Below are 22,506 nucleotides of genomic sequence, written 5' to 3'. Positions count from 1 at the left end.
AGTGACAGTGAATAATGTAATAATTTTTGGACTTTATACAAACCTGCCAAATATCATTTCTTGCCGCTATCTATATTTTAATACAACTATACTACAGTATTATTACTATTTTATTTTAAGGCGTACTTAACTATAAATGTTGAAAATTAATGCACCAAATTTATTATCCCTAAAGTATCAGTACAGTAACAATGTTTTAATTTTCGGTTTTTGGGAAATGCACAGATTGGGCTACAAATCTCCGACAGAAAATGATTACCAAAATATTTGATGATCAACTGAGCAATCCAAAATGTAAATAGGCTATTGAAAATGACTTGAAATTTGTGGCACAATCGTTGCTTACGAGAATAATCTCGTAAGCAACGGGCACAATACTCTGAAGACAAAATGTGGTAACTTCGAAGGGGTCTAATCTCACCCGAACCGCCTCAAATACTTTTTCTTCTTTCTCAAATAGCATGCCGATGAATTTCTGTTATATTTTCATAGGCAATTATCACAAAACCAGTTCGTACCGATCCCATAATAATGTTGCCATACGCAGGAAAGCACTCTTTTTTTCGGTCCAGTGTAATTCTACCTACATAACGACCAGCCTCTTCTTATAACTAGTAAAGGTAAGCGTTCACTACATCGTATTGCACACATCGGGCGAATCGGAAAAAGACTATCTTTGCTGTAATTGTTATGTAACCGCGTTCACTACATCGTATCGGACGCATCGTCTCACGGCAAATCCGATCCGTCCACGTTTCTCGGATGGGCAACTTTTCCGATGCGTGCGAACCTGGCCTTCTTTAATAAATCAATTTTAATTGGTCAACTGTTACTATTAAGAAAGAAGAAATGCGCACAAGTGTGTTCGTTAGTCTTCTGTGCTAAGTTCGGTCACTGTTTTTGGGCACTCGGTACACTGCAGGACGTGGTACTTGTCACACCTTGTACCACAGAATTTACACACACACTTCTCGGACACTATATGGAATTGTGCACACTGTGAAGTGAAATCCATGCACTGCTAGTCTTGTGACTACGTTCCTCATGCGTTGATTGGTCCCAGTCCAGCTTCGGTCGACCATGGCGCTAGTGGCGTAGAATTCGTCGTCTATGTTGTTCCTTTTCTGTGTATTCTCTTCTAGAAGTTGTTTGTACGCGTCTGTGGAAGGCAGAAGTAGTGAATACCGTAGATCCTCGATCAGAAAGGGTTCCCTTGTTAACACATAGACCAGCCTGGATGGTGTGAACTTCGACACTCCGAGTACCCTTTTCAGATATGTGGCTTTGACTTTTTCCCACGCTTTCAAGTCCTTTTTCTTTAGATACTCCCAAACCACGTCTATGCCATAGGTAAGGATAGGTATGATCTTTGCATGGAACAACTTCATAGCTGCTTCAACAGATATGTCCTGTAGGTGTCGTATGTCGTTGATGGCTCTAGTGGCGGCTATGGCTTTTTCTTCAGCATGTAGGCCGAAAGTGGTTCCTGTTGTCTGGAATGTCACTCCAAGATATTTGAAGGAGTCTGTGATTTTTATGTCATCACCTTTGTATGTTAATGTGCCTTGCGCCTTCCGTTTCCCTCCTCTACGGAAAGTCATCTGTAGTGTCTTTTTCTCGTTAACGTTAGACCGTTTTGGTCTGCCCAGGTTACAAGTCTGTTGAAGGTGTGTTGTAGGTCTTCTATGTTCTTTGCTGTCATGGCCATGACATCGGCATATATATATATATATATATATATATATATATATATATATATATATATATATATATATTCATTGGGAGTCCACACCTGTGGAGTAACGGTCAGCGGCGCGTCTGGCTGCGAAACCAGGTGGCCCGGGTTCGAATCCCGGTCGGGGCAAGTTACCTGGTTGAGGTTTTTTCCGGGGTTTTCCCTCAACCCAATACAAGCAAATGCTGGGTAACTTTCGGTGCTGGACCCCGGACTCATTTCACCGGCATTATCACCTTCATATCATTCAGACGCTAAATAACCTAGATGTTGATACAGCGTCGTAAAATAACCCAATAAAAAAACAATATTCGTTGGGGCATGGTTGTCCTTTATGTCCATTATATCTGCAGTTGCTACATTGAAGAGGAGTGGACTCAGTGGGTCTCCTTACAACTGCCAAAATGGCAGACGGAAAACTTATTTCGCGTGTAGAAAATTGCGAAGAATTATATAATTTCAGGTGTTCCCATTACAGTAATCAAGTCATTTCTTGCAAATATATTACGTAACCTATATTTCTTTCGTTTCTTCCTCTTCAATTAAGACGCATGAAGCAATCACAAATTCTTATTCGCTAACAGACGTAATTAATAGACCTAACCTCAATTCCTTTGCTTTCAGTAATGTCAATATCGTACGACGTCATGTTTTAAACAGCTGATAGGGGAATCCGTTGAGGCGATGAGGTGAAGCCATTACAGTGAACGCACTGCACTTAAAATATCCGTTGCGTGCGATTCGTACGAGCAGTGCGATACGATGTAGTGAACGCTTACCTTAACTGTCAATAACAAACGAAATGGATTATGAGATGGATGATAAATAAGCCTGCGTGCACTTTACTGAAACAGACTGATGAATGAACCAAAAAGCATAACTAGATAGAGACCTTAAGAAAATTCGCGAAAATGTAGGCCTATATGAGGAGCATCGTTCCGTATCGTATTAAGTCTACTGGTGGACAAAATTTCGTATAGTTTCGGATGCGCTCTTTCACGCTATGAACTCTGATTGTATCAAATCGTATTCGCTGCACCGTCCTGGTTCTGTCTCCTCTAATTGTTTGTAATCGAGTACAGAATAACCCTGCCATGGAACGTTACGATCGGGATGGTAATCTGTTTGTCAAGGTAGTTGAGTAACAACACACAATATAATATCCAATTCCTTCAATTAAACATTTATTGATAACACACACAAAATAATGACGCTGCTGCGTCGTCACACTAACTTCCATGACTGAGAATTTTCGTTAATAAAGCAAATAGGTTGTTACCTTTCATTCATAAACACTCCACATCGTTGATATCTAACTCGTTGAGATAACTCACACATAACCAACTCCATAAGCACACATCAAACCTGTTACAATCTGTTTGGACAATCCTCACGGTCCACGCAACAATGGGTTTCTCACGTTCGATTTCCAGAATAGTCTCACAAACCATGCACTGATACATCAAGAAGGGAAACTGTTATAATAATCAAATAACAGACCTCATTCATCACCCGGCTGGCTCCATGTCACATCACAGCTTATAATAAACAATGCACAAATATAATATCCGTCAGTATGATATCCGAGACGATTGCACTCTTGCCTGAAAAGATTCTCGAACCCTGTTCGATATCCGTACAATTCCAAGCCTCACTTTCCACACATATCACCTCCGCAATTCAATCGCGGTTCCCACAATTAGCTCGGGTACGCTCCTGCTTGTAGAAATATCGAACCCCGTTCGACTCCCGATCTACATCAGAGGCCGTACTTTTCGAACCATACACTACCGCGATCCCATCGCGAATTCCCCCAACCTCAACTCCGCAGCTGAGCCTGCTGCGATACGTCCTTCCTCAACGGAATCCTCCACTAAACTGACGCTACTACAAAATAACAACTGGCCCTCCGAAAAATATGTTATGCTCCCCGTCCAATCATAAATCAAAACCAAATAACGTGAAACCCTCGCGCTACTCGTACGTGAGGAAATATAGACCTTTAATAGAAGAAGAAAACTAAGTAATCTAAAGCAGAAAGTGAGACTGAAAATGGAAGGGAAGTAAGCCATCTATGAAGAGTAAGATGAACTACAACAAATAAGAAAAGATAATAAGGGTAGAAAGAAAAAAAGAAAAAGACAATGTGCCGAAAATAAAACGGCACAGACTCCCCCCCCCCACCCCGAAACTGGCGCAGTTCCAGAGCAGCGCCAATCCCAGGTCCAATGATGCTGTGTGGACAAGGTGAGCTATCAAAAGGAAACTCTTTTCCCGGGCATGTCCCACCACATGCCCCGAGTTTCTGCATCGTCCTAGTGCGCAACCAGCACTGACGCCACTGCTGCAACCATCCAGACGGTCGAACATGTATCATCTAGGCACCAAGTGTCCACGGGCCGAGCCGGTACCTCACCGTGCTCTCCCGCGACCCACTTGGCCATACGGTATGGCTGCAGTCAGGCGTAGCCACCCAAACCAACCAATTACCGTCGATGCACAGACCTCTGGGTAGTAGTCACAGCTCGCTTTCACCCATGGCGCAGTCAGTAGACATTTGCACACCTTAGTAGTAACATCCTAAAAGAGACAGAAAGGAAGAAGAAAAAGGAGAAGAAAATAAAAGAAATTAGGAAGAATGTAAGCTACAAACGAAAAAGGTCATGGAAGAGAAGAAGATAAAACATATAAGGAGCGAGAAAGAAAAGATAAAGATAATTTCGCAGGTAATTTCGCGTTTCAAAACACATAGCCCGAGCTGTGATGGTACAGAAGAACAAACCTAGAGAGAAATACACACTTAATGACATAGAGCCAACAACAAAGAAATACACAACAATATACCAATGCGAAAATAAATTAGATAAACTCAAAATGAAAGAAATCACATGAAAAATACAAACCTCTAAGCAATGTCTTGAAACTGGCTTTGACATATATGATTTCTAGTATAATAGTTTTTCCAACCAAGTTGGCACTGCCTTTTCACCATATACTTCAGTATTTCTTTTATTTTTTATTTTATTGGGTTATTTTACGACGCTGTCTCAACATCTAGGTTATTTAGCGTCTGAATGAAATGAAGATGATAATGCCGGTGAAATGAGTCCGGGGTCCAGCACCGAAAGTTACCCAGCATTTGCTCGTATTAGGTTGAGGGAAAACCCCTGAAGAAACCTCAACCAGGTAACTTGCCCCGACCGGGATTCGAACCCGGGCCACCTGGTTTCGCGGCCAGACGCGCTGACCGTTACTCCACAGGTGTGGACTCAGTATATCAATCTTCACTGTCTATTCATAATACAAGGAGTTACACACTCCTTCACAATTCAGTTCAGTACACAGTTCTCATAATACCGTCCACACATTATATAACAATGTACATACTTCTCCTCGGCTAGTTTTAGAAAGTATCACCATGTGGTGTAATCTACATTACTAGGTATATAAACCAAAGCTCACTAGTATCTCACATACAACCTTTAGCAAAAATGCTGTGTAACAGCAGAGTTATCTGTACTAAAGGCAGCTCTGATGTCACTACAAAACTCTGTCTACAATGTCATTTCGCCGTTCGTCACAAACAAAACCCTGGAACGGCTAAACTGACCAGACCCCACATTCACAACCATTTCCCCTTTTTCACTCCTAAGGGAGAAAAGGTGCACATTTTAGAAGACTCTTACTTAATGCATAGGCTGCAGTGGCGCAATTCTTAACCCGGCGACCACACGGGCATTACGTTCATGGGGAAAAACCCCTGACAATGTGGTTGGTGCCGCGCACCCCGCACTTCCTTAAGTTAGTGGGGTTTAAAAAGGGTGCGTCAGCTACTATGGCTATTTGCGCCCTTATCTAAAATCTTTCACTAAACACAAACACAATACAACAACCAGAATGCTTAAAAGAACTAAAAAGCGTTGTCACGGTTAAAACGAGGCAAACAAATGCAGTTTCGACAAGGTGAAGAATAAAAACCATAAAAGTGGGAAGTTCTCAGACCCTGTGTAGTATTTAAAAAGAAACAAAAAAACAATAAAACAAATGCCAACAGAGATAAATTATCTAGCGCATTTATAAAATGCCCGGATGTAAAAGGTCCGAATGTCAAATTTGTTAAAATCGTTTACTAAAAAAGTAACCTCCGGATGTAGAGAGTCCGAAGGAGAGGTAAAACAGGTCATTAAAAACTACATCACCTTGTCAAGTCCTGTATTCGATAAAAATCTCACAACTGCACTTGTACAATTAAAATCATTTCCAAGAGCGTCACGTAGAGTCGGCCGAATTCCATACTGCCGACGGACACGGTCGTATTTTCGACACTGTAATAAAAAATGTTCCACGGTCAGTGGAACATGGCATAGATCACGCTCAGGCTGAGGCTCGCCACGTAGGAGATGGCCATGCGTCAGATGACAGTGGCCAATCCTCAACCGGGTGAGTAAGACTTCTTCGTGTCGTGACGCTCTTGTGGACGAATCCCAAACGCGAACAGTATTCTTTATTGTTCGTAAATTATTTCCCTCTTGTGCAGATCGTTGTCCTTCCCTTTACCACCATATTGTACGTTTCAGGTAATTTTGAATATCCTACCACATCTCACGCCAATACCTCAGATCCATTCAAAGCACCGTCCTTTGCTGCAGAATCCGCTGCCTCGTTACCAAGAATCCCAACATGACCCGGAGTCCACACTACTCCAATCTCACAATCAGAGGTTAGGAGAGTGTGGAAAAGTTCCTGGGTTCTCAACACAAACGGATCATCCGAATTCAAACGCTACAGGGACTGAAAGGCGCCTAAGGAGTTTGAGCAGATAAGGAATCTGGCCCAGGATTGTCTAATTAAAAACAATAAAGTTCTATAAAGCCCATATAGTTCTGCGGTAAAAACACTAGTGCATTGGCGCAATTAATATTTAAATATCTGTCCATTTGCAGCAAAGGAACAAACAACACAATCATTTACTCGGGATCCGTCAGTAAAAACTAATGAGTAAATTGGATACTGTGATAAAAGTTCACTAAAACGAAGTCTGCACACAAAAGCTGGCGTAAATTTTTTAAAACATCGGCTCAGGCTTACGTCAAACATGGGACATCTCATAGTCCAGGGTGGAGTGGTGGTGTACTCCAGTGTGCGAACTCTTGGCAAGCGGATGTCGAGCTCGGACAGCAGTTCTCGAAAGCGCACACCTGCTAGAAAGTCTCCGTGGTTTTTCACTGTATCGGCCATAAAGAGACAGATGGTAAAAGGAGTTGTAAGAATTGTGCTCGGGCTGTGAGCGAAGCTTAACAGCATATGAGCACAATAAGACATTACTTCGCCGATACAGTGCTGGTTCCCCCGTTTCACAATACAGGCTCGCTATCCGACTCGTTCGGAAGGCCTCTGTAGCGAGTCGTATCCCATGATGGTGAACAGTTTCTAAGAGACGTAACTTGGATTTACTTGCTGAGCCATAAATAAAACAGCCATAATCCACCTTTGACCGAATAAGAGCACAATAAAGACGTAAAAGCACTATGCGTTCTACACCCCTGCGAACCCCTGACAAAAGGCGCAAATATTTAGCGATTTTTCTCACGCCTTCTCAGATCACGTATATGCGCCTCCCACGTTAATTTATAATCAAAGATAAGGCCCAAATATCTCGCAGTGTCTGTATATTGCAACTCCACTCCATTAAGACGCAGTTCAGGATGTGGATGAAGTCCACGATGGTTGTAGAAGTGGACACACTGCGTCTTTTGAGTGTAGAATTTAAAACCATTGCGAACAGACCACTCTGATAGCACGTTAATGACCAGTTGCAACTGTCGACCGATGGATGGAAGGTATTGGGAGCTGTAAAATAAACTTAAGTCATGAACGTACAACAGAGAAGATACTCGGTCACACACACAGTGGGCGATTCCATTGATCGCAATGCAGAAAAGACGAACGCTTAATACAGAACCCTGCGGAACGCCGTTTTCTTGGAGATGTTCGGTAGAAAGTGTAGTGCCTACTCGAACTCGGAAATACCGCTCTGTCGTGAACTTCGCTATAAACGTTGGCAGACTACCACGAAATCCCCAATCATGCAGAGTTTGCAGAATGCCATACCGCCATGTGGTATCGTAGGCCTTTTCTAATCAAAAAAGACCGCCACAAGATGTTCCTTCTTGAGGAAAGCATCTCTAATGGTGGTCTGCAGCCGAACAAGATGGTCTGCGGCGGATCTGTGCTTACGAAAACCACATTGGATATTAGATAATCGGTTTTCCGATTCGAGTACCCACATCAGGTGTTTACTTATCACCTTGCATACGCAGCTGGTGAGACATATTGGCCTATAACTGCCAGGTAGAGAGGGATCCTTTCCTGGTTTCTGGACTGGGATTACAATGGCAGAACGCCAACCAGAGGGAAATACACCCTCAGTCCAGATCCTGTTGTAAATCGAGAGAAGAAAGAATTTTCCAGCTGGTGAAAGATGGCGAAGCACGCGGTTATGGATGTTATCAGGGCCAGGGGAGGTGTCAAGGGATGTGTCTAGTGCCGCCTTCAACCCCTCGGATGTGAACGGTACATTCTAGTCTTCAGTGTTGTCAGATTGAAAATGTAGGTTTCGTTTTTCTGCTGTATCTTTCATTTTCAGAAATTCCGGGTCATAATTGTTTGAGCTGCTTATCTGTGAAAATGATCTAGCGAATATTTCAGCAATTTCTATGGGACTGGTGGTCGTTCCTCCATTGTATGTATGTATGTATGTATGTATGTATGTATGTATGTATTTATTCACACTGCAGTGGGTATATACCCGGTGGCAGTGGTAACTAATTACACTCAATAATGGCAATAATAAACTTATTAATTAAAAATACAATTAATAATAATACTAGTAATTAATACTAACAATAATTAATAATAATAATAATAATAATAATAACAACAACAACAGGGAATATACTAAATTAAATGAAACGATCACCTAAAATAATATTTAAAATAAATCTAATTTGTATCTTAAAACTAAGATCGAACTAAAACCCACGAGTATATGTTCATATCTGCACAAGTACCTTTCAAATTACACTCATTTCACTGTGAACTCACTCACTGCAATGGAACTACGACACATTTCACTGATTCTATCCTGATTTCACTAACACTTCAAAAACATTTCACTGTTCAAATACTATGCACTGCCACTATAAACTATAAAGCTTCACTAACAGGAACACGTTTCACTTACACAGCACACTTCACTGACACGACATACTTTTTCACTGATAGAACACACTTCACTGACACAACATAATTCTTCACTGATACAACACTTCAATAACAACATATCATTTACACCCTTTAAATAGTGTGTATAATTACCGTCTATTAGTAAGGTCCTTAAGCCTATTTTTAAATACATTTTTGGTGGTTGGTAAAGCCTTTAGTAAGTCTGCAGGTAAAGCATTCCAGTCCCTGATAGTACGATTGAGAAAAGAAAAAATTTCCAGTGTCCGTCCTCTGCGTTCTTTCCCTCAATTTATATGAGTGGTCGTTCCTTGAAGAGTAATATGGCGGCTGCAACCTATTTTTTATTTCTCTCCAGGCAGGCTCACCTCTGTATGTTTTGAACAGTGCGCATAATCGAATTCGCGTTCTCCTGTCCGTGAGTGTGTCCCATTTTAATGGTGACCCGGAATTACAGAACTACGTTTCCCCATTATTCGACGAACTTTGTCCCATACGGTGTCAGTTGGGACGTTGTTTTTCAATGAATTGACGTAGTTTGTCCAGGACGTCTTCTTAGCATCGCAGACGGTGCGACGAGCTTTGGCTCGAAGACTTTTAAACTGGACAAAATTTTCTTGGGTCGGATGGCGCTGAAATTGGCGTAAAGCACGTTTGCGGTCACGGATAGCATATCTGCAGGCGTCAGTCCACCAGGGGACAGAGAAGCGTTTTGGCCTGCAGGACGACCGGGGGATAGATAATTCCGCTGACTTTATAACCACGTTTGAGAAATAATCTACTTCGGAGTCCAGACTTTCATGTCCGATATCGTGGAATGATATGGACTCCGAAAATCCGACTCAGTCCGCCTTTTTAATAACCCAGTTTGGAGAGCGAGATTCCGCATGACGTAAAGCGGACATACGCATTCGAATGGGATAGTGGTCACTACCATGAAGATCATGAATAAGTGAACACTCGAAATGCGTGGACAGAACTGTGCTACAAATGGAGATGTCTATCATGGAGAAAGTACCGTAAGCCGAGGATAGATATGTTGCTTCCCCGGAATTTAGGGTAATCAGATTAAGACGGGTACATACCTCTACTATTTTATTTCCTCTCTCTTCATCAGAATTAGAGCCCCAAGAGTGGTGAGATGCATTAAAATCACCGACTAACAAATATGGAGCCGGTACCTGCGATAGAATGTGTTCCGCGTCATTAACTGTGTAAGGTATACCAGGGGCATATAGACGCAAACTATAGAGAACTGGACGCTAGATAAAGATATTCTAGCTGCTATACATTGATGAGGAGTGTTAATATTGATGATGGAGGAAGAGATATTTTGACGGAGTAGGATGGCACAACCTCCATTGGCCCGAATACTGGCAAGATGATCGTACCGGTAAATATTGTATCCTGAAATATTCGGGGAATGTTCGGGTCGGAGGTGTGTCTCCTGAGGACATAAAATATCAGGGTTCTCATGATAGATCAATTGTTGTAGCTCTGTATATCTGCTGCGTACACCGTTCACATTCCACTGTACAATATCTGTCATCGCGAGGAGCTAAATCATGATGGTAGCTTCACAGGCGATCTTCTCTTTTTATCTGTTCTATGGATTGATGCCTTTGTCTGCAACTGCTTAATCTTGGACTGTAGCGACTCATTTGCAGATCGTCGCAGTCCTGATCGTGATCTTGATCGAGGACGTGCTCGAGAGCGTGATCTCGATCCGCCACCCGAACTAGGAGCGCGACGTTCCGGTCTTCTACCAGGCCTAGAATCTTTCTGTGCTATCATGGCAGTGATTTTTCTAGGTATGTAAGGCCTGATATCCAGCCCACACTAGTCGTCTGACTCAGCATTCTGTGTCGTAGAGTCAACGTATGTCTAGGTCACGGTCTCAATTCGCTTCCCAGGCAGACTTGCGAGAGGTGGCGTATGCGTGGATGCATAAATTCCCTCTGTTGCCTTCTGTAATACTGAGGAATAAGATTTTTCTGTCTCCTTTCTTTGTTGGTCTGAAATACGCTTACGCGCCTCGAAAAAAAGTAATATTTTCTCGGACTCGGAGCTCTTGGATATTCTTCTCTACCAAATAATTCGGGCAATTTTTGGAATTAGAAGCGTGGTCCCCTGAACAATGCACACAGTGCTCGGCGCCAGCACATGGGGATACGCTATGGTCAGAACCGCCGCACTTTTCACAGATGATGTTGTTAGTGCAACGATTTTGCGTATGTCCGAACCGTTGGCACCTAAAGCACCGCATTGGGTTCGGCACATACGCACCCAAAGTGACACGCTCGTACCCAACAAAGTTGTATTCTGGCAAGAGAGACGTCTCAAAGGTCAGAAAGACTGCTAAGGGGTTCAGTCCGTCCGTCCCGCTTACGTAGTAAACGGTAAGCCTTGGACACGGACTGTTCCGCCAGCTCTAATAGGATCTCTTCATCGGACATACCATCTAGAGATTCCGTATGCACAACTCCTCTAGTGGTGTTCAGCGAAGAGTGTCGCTCAACACTGATGGGGTAGGATGGCAGCAACTTCGCACTTAACAGTGTCTCACTCTGTTTTGCAGATGCAGTCTCAACAAGGAGACTGCCGTTGCGGAGTCGAGTTGCATTTCTGACCTTGCCAACGAGTCCGTCAAGCGCGCGTCTGACGTAAAATGGACAAATGTTTTTCAGTTTTTTCGGTCCCATCCAAAGTGATACTGAGAAACTTTGGAGGCGGCACGTTAATTGTTACCTTTTCAGGGTCCAATTCCATTGCAGTTTTCGTCTTATTACTTTCAGTTGTACTATCTTTTACTATTTTCATCTTATTTTGTTGTTTTTCTGAAGGAGAAGAGGAGCGCGAAGACATTTTGAACTGACCCCCCTACGGAACCGTCGGCGTCAGCCTGCCACCGGGGGGGCGGAAGAAAAAAAGACCTAAAAATTCTTCTCGGTCTGTGCCTGCTGTGAGGACCCCCACAACCCGATCCCAAGCAACCCTCCTCACGCAAGTTACCCTTCAAACAGAACATTACACACCTAATGGCAAGTTTTACACCAGAGTCGTGTCGCAGTTTTATGCCCCTACCACGGGAATAACCGCCCGTGGCTCTCCACTCTACACTGAATACAAGTGCCGGACCACTCGGCTAACTCCGACCCACATCCTAAACCCGGAGCAATCCGAGATCGTACGCAGCTTCAGGGGACTTGTGGTTGATTACACTGCGACACCCATAAGTCAGCGGTAACACGTCGGGGCGATATATTCGCCCCGGCGAGCAGAGTCGGTCACCGGGGCTTTTAAATCGCCCCGGGCCCTATTGGGGCTCTACGTGAGTGTACTTGACATTTGGTCAGGGCTCGGCACCTAAACTTGCATATAGAAGCAGTATGAAGGGTCCACTATTGCTTCGTTGCTGGGCGCCTTGTCGGGCCGCACAAGTTGGAAGTCGCGCTCGAAACCGTGGGACAGGACCGCGAAGATGGGAAAGATCCCCGCTGGTGAGACGGGAGTTGTAAGCCTAAGATACTTAACCTAATAATGTATATAAAAAGTAGAAGAAGAAGAATGTAACCTAGCAAGGCATCCTTAACAAACCAATCCCGTCATTATGGCGGACGTGGCAAAACAAACAGCGGGGATGGTGGGGTGAAAATGGCTGTGATGTGGAAGGTCCGCATGCAATGGTGGCCGGCGAGGAGAAATACAGCGATGAGAAAGATGAGAGAATGAAAAGGGCTGGGTGGTGATAAGGTGATTAATGTCCGAAAAGAAAAGCACGAGAGCCACCATTGCATCCCCCGGTCACCAACTTGGCGGAACCCACCTCGACCGGGCGCTTCCTTAAGCAGAGAAACGTGGGCGCTGAGGTCTTCTTGGTCGTCACAAAACCCAACCTTAAACGGGGAACTGACACGGCGGCTACAACTCTCCTGGTAACCCCTGGGTTCGGTTCCCGATAACTTTTAGCGGTATAACAAGTTATATCCCTTTCCCAACTCGCAAGTTATGCTATCCGGTTCCTGCCGAAAACGTTCCAAACTGAGTCCTGAATCGGGACCGAGGTGTAGACACTTCGGAACTCCTGAAAACAAGGGATCTTCACTCAACTCCGGAAGTACAATCGGAGAACCACTCAGTTCCGGCTGACCAACGCCGACCCTTTCTTTCCTCAAAGAACTCGAATCTACTTCCTGACTTTCCCTTTCATCCCTATGAGCAACAAGGTCCACCGATGCCCCAACTGGAAGCAATTTGAGTACCTTACATCGATTAGCAAAGGGGAATTTGACCTCCGAAGCATGTTTAAAATAAAATTCCTCCTGTGTGATGTCTACAATAGGCCCCGTCTCCGCCATGAAATCAGCACCAAAGATGGCGGGGTTAACCAAGCCTTCGACAACCCAGAAACTAAATTCGCAAACTACCTGTCCAATTTTTACTTTAAAACTGAGACGACCACTGACCGAAAGAGACTGGGAAGTAGCCGAAAACGAAACCATGTTCCCGGGGATAATCTCCCATTCCTTCTTCCACGCTAATTCTAAACTAACCAAAGAAACGACACTGCCTGTGTCCAACAACACCTCCACTATCTCTCCACCTAACTGAGCCCTAGCAACGGGACACTGACCGCGAGGAGGGACAGATATCACGAGAGACAACCCGAACGTCTTCTTCACTCTTGCTCTGATTTTGTTCCACGTGACCCCGTTGATTACATTGACGCGCCAAATGACCTACTCTGTTACACACAAAACATCTTTCGACTCATAGAGGACCGGGTGATTTACTTGGTGTGGCCCCCAACAAAACACCACTATCTAATAGCGCCTAACTCCGCACACATAACTCATCTAACTGTTTAAAATTATGCGGCCGTTCGGCGGCCAGATACTGAGCTCTGACCTCGGGATCTCGAGCCCCTGACAACACAGCATCCGCTATTTGTCTCTCCGAAAGCCCTGCCAGAAAAACCTTTTCAAACACCTTCAACTCTTCCACATATTCTAGCAGAGTTTCCCTGTCACTTTGTTTCCGGTAGAAATATTCGCCAAAGAAAACATGGCGATTCCTATCGGTTATGAACTCCCTCAAAATACTCTTGTGGAATTCTAACAAAGACATTTCCTCTCCGATGGCTGTCACAACTGTTAGCCAGCACACAGTTGGCAAAAGGGAAGATCCAAAGCAATAATGAGACTTCATCGATACGAAAAACTAGACATATATCCTCAAGCTGCACCAGTACCCTAAAAAAATGCATCACCGACTGTATACTATTCACAGAGAAGACAATCCCCTTCTTTAAAACGGTGTCAAAAGGATCGGGCATATTAGAAAACATCAAACTGAGATAGTCTTTCTTACTGTCCACACTTGAACAATTTACCTATGTTTGACCTTTAGTATCCTGAGGTGAATCCTGACTCTCCTGGCTCCTACCTTTTTCAAACCCGCTAGCTCAGTTTTTACTACACCCAACCTCTGCATTTCCTTCTCGAATTTTTCCCTATCCACGGCTTCCAACTTAACCTCGATTATATCTTTGAGTCGTAATTCCCAATTCAGCACCCTACTGCATAATCATCTGAAACGCTCTTTCTGAAAATCCGTCTTCAACTCTTTCAAAACTTCCAAAATAAACTCTACGATTTCTACACTTCTGAACAATTCATTAGCGATACAGTATAGAGGATCTTTCCGCGGAGTCTGCTGGGATACGAAACCAGGTTCCCTAGCTTTGGCTAGGAGAGTAGTGACATCCGCGTTTGAGTCGACCTCCGCCCCACGCGCTCTCAGCTCATATAACAACTCGTCTTTACGGAGGGCGCGCCACTCCACCAGCTCAGTATCCATCATGAAACATAAAATAACACAGCAGAGCAAAAACTCAAGTACCTCGACTCCGAGATTCCAAACGCCGATCGTAACCACGCCACTCGCTACCACTGCACCGTCCTGGTTCTGTCTACTCTAATTGTTTGTAATCGAGTACAGAATAAGCCTGCCATGGAACGTTACGATCGGGATGTTAATCTGTTTGTCAAGGTAGTTGAGTAACAACACACAATATTATATCCAATTCCTTCAATTAAACATTTATTGATAACACACACAGAATAATGACGCTGCTGCGTCGTCACACTAACTTCCGTGACCGAGAATTTTCGTTAATAAAGCAAATAGGTTGTTAACTTTCATTCATAAACACTCCACACTGTTGATATCTAACTCGTTAAGATAACTCACACATAACCAACTCCGTAAGCACACATCAAACCTGTTACAATCTGGACAACCCTCACGGTCCACGCAACAATTAGTTTCTCACGTTCGATTTCCAGAATAGTCTCACAAACCATGTACTGATACATCAAGAAGGGAAACTGTTATAAAAATCAAATAATAGACCTCGTTCATCACCCGGCTGCCTCCATGTCCCATCACAGCTTGTAACAAACAATGCACAAATATAATATCCGTCGGTATTAAATCCGAGACGATTGCACTCATGCCTAAAAAGATTCTCGAACCCAGTTCGATATCCGTACAATTCCGAGCATCACTTTACACACATATCACCTCCGCAATTCAATCGCGGGTTCCCACAATTAGCTCGGCTACGCTCCTGCTTCTAGAAATATCGAACCCCGATCTACATCAGAGGCCGTACTTTCCGACTACCGCGATCCCATCGCGAATTCCCCCAACCTTAACTCCGCAGCTGAGCCTGCTGCGATACGTCCTTCCTCAACGGAATCCTCCACTAGACTGACGCTACTACAGATTAATAACTGGCCCCCCGAAAAATATGTTATGCTCCCCGTCCAATCATAAATCAAAACCAAATCACGTGAAACCCTCGCGCTACTCGTACGTGAGGAAATATAGACCTTTAATGGAAGAAGAAAAATAAGTAATCAAAAGCAGAAAGTGAGACTGAAAATATAAGGGAAGTAAGCCATCTATGAAGAGTAAGATGAACTACAACAAATAAGAAAAGATAATAAGGGTAGAAAGAAAAGAAAGAAATGGAAAAGAAAGAAGAAGACAATCTGCCGAAAATAAAACGGAACATCGCTAACAGTGTAAATGACTGCTTAAAACTAGCGGTTGTTTCAAATCGTATTCAGTCATTTATAGTGTCTGTTTCATATCGTATTACGTCCAATAGGTATTCATGTTACAGAATTGGTATAAATGAAATTAATTAATTACTTTCTTATGTTAGTATGTTAGTTATACTTACAATCTGGCCCACTTTTCTGGACAATGCTACACATACCATAGAGACAACACAAACTTTTTCTCGTGAGCTGTGTGTAATGGAAGTTGTTTCTAGTTTGGAACAAGAAACTATTGTAGGTGACAGTTCAGGACGACGCCGAAAGAAGGAAAAGCAAGCAAACCATGCACATATACTGATATCTGAGGCAAGGTACGTAAAGAATAGATTTTAATGAAGAATGCAGGGATTATGAGACCCACTACAAACATTTACCACACCCCAGCAATATTTTAATGAATGTAGAAATCCTATAATTTTAATTTAATTTAATACAATACTAAGTCAACATTCAAATCTTCAGGTCTTCACCTCATTCTTACGCATCAGGGTATTTACCAATTCATGGGGATGGGGTTGATGTCGGAGAAGGGAAATGGGCTGAAATCTACCCCCGAATTTTTAAAATGTAAAATTACTGCTTCATTTCTTTCCATGACCTATAGTAACTTATGGCAGAAAGGAATAGTTAAAAAAAAGGCTGCTTATTTCAATTGAGTGAAGCTTTAGATTTCTATGGTAACATTATTGATGCAGTTACTATGGTAACTGCCAATGAGGATGATGGTAGTATGGCTACTTGTGGCTGCTTAGAAGAAGAAGGATTCGAAAAAATGTGAAAAAGAATCAAACACCATGAATTTATTTCAGTTGGTTATTTAACGACGCTGTATCAACTACTAGGTTATTTAGCGTCGATGAGATGGGTGATAGCGAGATGATATTTGGCGAGATGAGGCCGAGGATTCGCCATAGATTAACTTGCATTCACATTACGGTTGGGGAAAACCTCGGAAAAAACCCAACCAGGTAATCAGCCCAAGCGGGGATCGAACCCGCGCCCGAACGCAACTTCAGACCGGCAGGCAAGCGCCTTAACCGACTGAGCCACGCCGGTGGCAACACCATGAATCCAGCCGGATGGATGTTATGAAACTACCAAACGAACTTAAACTATTCTATACCATCCATAAACTGCATAAATACAAGGAAAAAGTCCTGCAATGTCGCAACTGTCAACGGTTTGGACATTCAAATATTGTAGAAATCGGCCGGTATGTCTCAAATGTTCAGACGATCACTAAGACAAAGAATGTCAGGTCATCAAATACAAATGTTCCAATTGCGGTCTTGCCCACATGGCCAATAGCACGGACTGTCCACAATACAAAACATAGGTTACAATCTTGGAAAAAAATTAGTCTCTAAAAATCTCCAGATATGATGCAATCGCCATTATTGAAGGATGTAAAACATTTTCGGATATCACAGCCCAACTGGTGGCCCATCAAGCAAACACCTGGGACCCATTCCCGACTTTATCTCCCTTTTAACGCTTTGAAACATCAGAACAACCTCAACAGCCCTCTACCGTAACGGAACCCATCGAGTCTAATGTAACGCAGATCTTGAAAAGAAGGTTAGGTACACCTCCTGGTACAACTTCGGCATCCAAATACAAGAAAGAGCAGCCAGCCATGACACAAAAGTTAAAAAAAAAGCATATAAGGATATACTAAGCCCTAGCCAGCACCGCAATCCAACAATATTTCAGGATACCAAAGAAGGTGAATCATCCAGCTCTGCACTAAAGGTAAAGCTACCTAAACAGACAATCCAGATTCCTCCAAAAGAGTAAAAAAATCCCAATAAGTTAACCACATTTCGCATGGTGGAAGAAATCAGAATGAGGCAAACACTAGAATCACTACATAGTCTCATACCCTGCTTATCGGAAGATGACCAAACCAAAATGATACATACCATTCAATTGTTAAGCTCAGCGTACAATAATACATGTTAACATTTTAGTAGAAAAAAAAAACTAAAACAAAAACCAACCCATCGCTGAGGAAGACAATATGTCTCACTTATACAACTGTTCATCCATCAATATATTACATTGGAATGCCAGAAGAATACGAAATAAAAAAAGCTGAACTACAACATCTCATCTCAGAAAGGCACATTGATGTCATCTGTGTAAATGAAGCCTGGCTAACAAATTCTCAAAATTGTAACTTTCCTCAGTAAAATACCATTAGGAACGATCGGAACTCCAGGGGAGGAGTTGGAATATGGGTACACAAGAACCTGAAAATATAAGATTATGAATTGCTTCAAGACTTACATAGAAACTTGCAAGTGATAAAAATTGGAAAACTTACAATTCTTAATATCTACAATCCACCAAACAATTTTGTAACAAATACATTATGGAACAGTGTCTTTCACAAAAGTGATCATCAGAGTACAATCATGGTTGGAGATTTTAACATCCCTAATGTATATACCCAATTTCACTCACCATAGCCTGGTAGCTACCCTTTAGCTCTACTCCACGCACAGGATTTTCAAATGCTTAATGAGCTTGTGACAACTAGACTTGTACCGCCTTCTCCAAATATCTCTGTTACGGATTTAACTTTCGTCTCAAGAGAGCTACTCACAGACGCCTCCTGGACTCTTATTCCGGACACCCTGAAGAGTGACCAATTTCCTACCCTCATCTGCATCAATACCTCCAGAATAGACTTTCACTATAATACCACCAGAACCCGCTCTAAAAACTTTTCGGCAACCTCCTTTCAAGAATACGTATCGCAGCAAATTGCATTCTTATTACAAATTGAAAATCCGCCCCAGTAATTTAAAATACTTCACACCTCTATTACAGAATATCTGGATCAGGTCCACCCTTATCAGGCTGTCCTGGTTAAACGTAAAACTCAGAAACCCCCCATGGTGGAACAACGAATGCCAACAAGCACTGGAATCCAGAAGGACCGCTATCGCCACACTCAGAAAGAATCTAAATATACACAATTACTTTTTGGCAAAACAACAAATGGCTGAAACTAGGAGATGCCCATAACATCACAAACGAGCCGGATGGAGGAGTTTCTGTGAAACGATTGATCCCGATAGTTCCACTCAACAAATTTGGACCAAAATTAAATTTTTCTCTAGATCCAAAAAAAGGGTCTCCAGATGGAATGTTTGCACACACTTACTCCTCCAGCAGTTCCTCCGTTCATTCCACTAGCACAAGATTTTATCGTCGACAACTCCGAGGATAGTCTCACTCAACAAGTTACGCCAATGGATATACAGTAGCGTGCAAATTAATCCGAACAACGTAATTACTTATGCAAAAACACTCAAACGGGATAAAAAAAAGGATCTAAAACCATAACTCAGTAATCTATGTGGCCCCCCTTGTTCCTAATAACAGCTCTGAGACGATTTGGCATTGATTTCCACTAATTTCCCACAAATATTCTTCATTTCTTCATCGCGAAACCATACACCAATGAGGGCAGAAATCATCTTCTCCTTTGTAGAACAATCCATTTTTTGCATTCTTCTTCTGCAAATTGACCACAAGTTCTCAATGGGGTTCATGTCGGATGAGTTGCCTGGACAGGGGAGTACCTGAATTTTCTTCTTGTTGAAGAATTCTGTAGTTTTTCGAGATGTATGGCATAGTGCCAGGTCCTGTTGGAACACACCTCTGCCATCCGGAAATGATTTTTGAAGCTAGGGTACGATTCTGGTTTCCAATAAGTGAATATATTTGTCAGAATTCATCATTCCCTTGATAGGTATTAATGCTCCAGACCCTTCATGTGTAATACAACCCCAAAACATTACTTTAGGAGGGTGTTTAGGTGCTTGTTGGAGATGAGCTGCTGTTACTTTTTCGGATCCTTTCCGTACGTAAGAAACACGGTGGCCGTGGACCTCGAAATGAGACTCATCGGAAAAAAGTACATTCTTCCAGTCATTCACTGTCCAGTGATGATGTAATTTTGCCCATATTAAGCGTTTCTTGCACATAACAGGGGTTAGCAGTTGCTTACTAGGGTTACGAGCCCTTCGTCCAACTTCCAAAAGCCTACGCCGCACTGTTGTGACGTGAATATTCGCCCCAGTGGTAGCCATTAACTCTCGGGTTAAGTCGACAGCAGTTAGTCTAGGATTTAATTTACTTTTCCTGACAATTAAACGATCATCTGCAGGTGAAGTCTTCCTTTTCCGGCCACAGTTTCCTTTTTTCTGCGGTGTGATGGATCTAGTCTCCCTGTATCGTTTTATGATCGAATTAACAGTAGCCAAACCGATGTGACATTCTGCAGCAATTTGCCTCTGTGTCATAGAAGAATGCTCTGCTAATGTTATAATTTTAGACCGTTTTTTGTGGAGTTCTATCCAATTGTGAAGACGACAGAATGTACACAGGATTGCAGTGTTAAGTCTTCAACACAACTGAAATGCATATAAGTACAAAACGACAGGCAAAATGTCACATATTATAAAAAAATGACAAACCTTAAACAATGGAATTACACGTACTACAGATGTCAATTATAGCGGTATGAGCAGCTGTGAGGCCAACAATGACAGAAAATGTAAAAGTATGTCGTGTTCGGATTAATTTGCACGCTACTGTACATAAAACACTTGATCGCATTAAAACGTCCACATCACCCGGTCCAGATGATATTACTTATAACATGCTTAAATCTCTTCCCTCAGCCATAATTGAAATCATTGCAAATATTTTCACATTCTTTCTTCAATCATCTTATATACCTGATGAATGGAATCAATTCTTTCTCGTACCTGTTCCGAAGCCAGGTAGATAAAAAAAAAAGCACAGGGATACCGACCAATAGCGATGGCCAACACTTTCCGCAAACTATTTGAAAAGGTTATTACTCACAGACTAATTTTCTTTCTAGAACGATTCCATCTTTGGCCCAAGAATCAATTTGGCTTTCGGAGAGGATTCAGCACTCTGTACAATGTAGCAGTCCTCATCACTGACATACAAAATGCATTCTTCAACAAACTTCCTACCGAGGCAGTGTTTTTGGACTTGTCATCGACCTATGATATGGTACAACCTCATCTTCTGCAACAGATATTAGTCCAGATGAACTTACCTTTCATCGTTCATTAATACCAACATGTCATTAATTACACACAGAGTGGTCCAATTTCATCCCCGTTTTAATAATCTCCAATCCCGTTACACATCTCATGGTCTTCCGCAAGGGACTCCCATCAGCCCCATACTGTTCAATATTTACATTCAACAGTTAGACTCCGTAATCCAAGGAAGGTCAAATATTTGACTTACGCGGACGACATAGTACTATACACGACAACAAACACTCAGAATCTAAAAAATAGAACGTACAAAAATAAAGACTCCCTTCTTGATACCATATATAGCCCGGAAAATCTCGGTCTCAATATCAATCTCCACAAATCCCAGTTTTTAATTTTTAAACAAGGCAGAAGTGCGGCTCAGGCTATGTTATATGTAGGAAACAACACAATTGCATCGACTACATCGGTCTCCTTTCTGGGTATAGTCCTTACCCATAACTTAACCGGAAAGGACACCACAACAAACTGCTCCAGAAACTAACACATCAAGCTACAATCACCAACTATCTCACAGGGAGATGGTGGGGTGTTCATCCATACAGTCTTCTACATCTATTCAAGAACCTTATCTTGTCTCAAGTTGAATATGGATTATTCCTATTTACATCCGCTACGTTTGAACACAAGAACAAGAGAATCACAAGTAAATTATATCAGATATTAAAGAACATAACTGGTATTAACAGCAATCCGTCTACCCTGGCCATGTTCCACAAAACCAAAATTATGACTCTTCAACATAGAGCACAGATGTTGGCTAACAACTTTCTAAGCAGATATACAGAGTGTTTCAAAAATACGGGGCATAATTTCAGGTATGTATTTCCCACATGTAGACAATCAAAATAGTTCATTACAACATGTGTCCGGAAATACTTTATTTCCGAGTTATGGCCTTCACAACATTGAAATTCACCGGAACGTTTTTTTCTTTCCGCAGGTCGTTGCCGTCAAAGGAGACATTAAGAGGGCACCCTGACAGTTCATTCCGAGGCGAAGGTTACATTCAGTGAAGTGTAGACGTTAGACTGTGCGACATGTATTCAAATCAAGAGCTGGCAGAGATACACTTCATGTACGGTAAGGCAGACGGCAATGCTGCGCTGGCTCGTCGTTTGTACCAGGAGAGATACCCACAGCGACAATGTCCAGTTCGGAAGACATTTGTACGTCTCCATTACCGTCTGTGCGAGTATGGAAAATTTAACTCTCCCGGTTTGGGAAGGGGACGACCAAGATCTACAACTCCAGAAGTACAGGAGGAGATTTTGAAGGCTGTGAA

General features: G+C 42.5%; 1 protein-coding gene across 5 annotated transcripts in view; it reads right to left on the bottom strand.

Annotated features, from left to right (window-relative positions):
- Positions 1–22,506, bottom strand: part of LOC138692862 (zinc finger protein 708-like) — a 140,968-nt gene that overhangs the window by 73,937 nt on the left and 44,525 nt on the right. Inside the window, exon 5 of one of the 5 annotated variants that reach the window (XM_069816160.1) lies at positions 2,903–4,315. The exons of the other annotated variants lie outside the window; for them this stretch is intronic. Within the exon in view, the coding sequence (XP_069672261.1) occupies positions 4,282–4,315 (34 nt within the window). The 3' untranslated portion in view covers positions 2,903–4,281. Of the gene's footprint in view, positions 1–2,902; positions 4,316–22,506 lie in introns of those variants that run through there. 5 annotated transcript variants of the gene reach the window in all.

Source organism: Periplaneta americana, chromosome 17, assembly GCF_040183065.1.
Source record: "Periplaneta americana isolate PAMFEO1 chromosome 17, P.americana_PAMFEO1_priV1, whole genome shotgun sequence".
Taxonomy (NCBI): domain Eukaryota; kingdom Metazoa; phylum Arthropoda; class Insecta; order Blattodea; family Blattidae; genus Periplaneta; species Periplaneta americana.
This window is presented reverse-complemented; position numbering and strand designations above follow the sequence as displayed.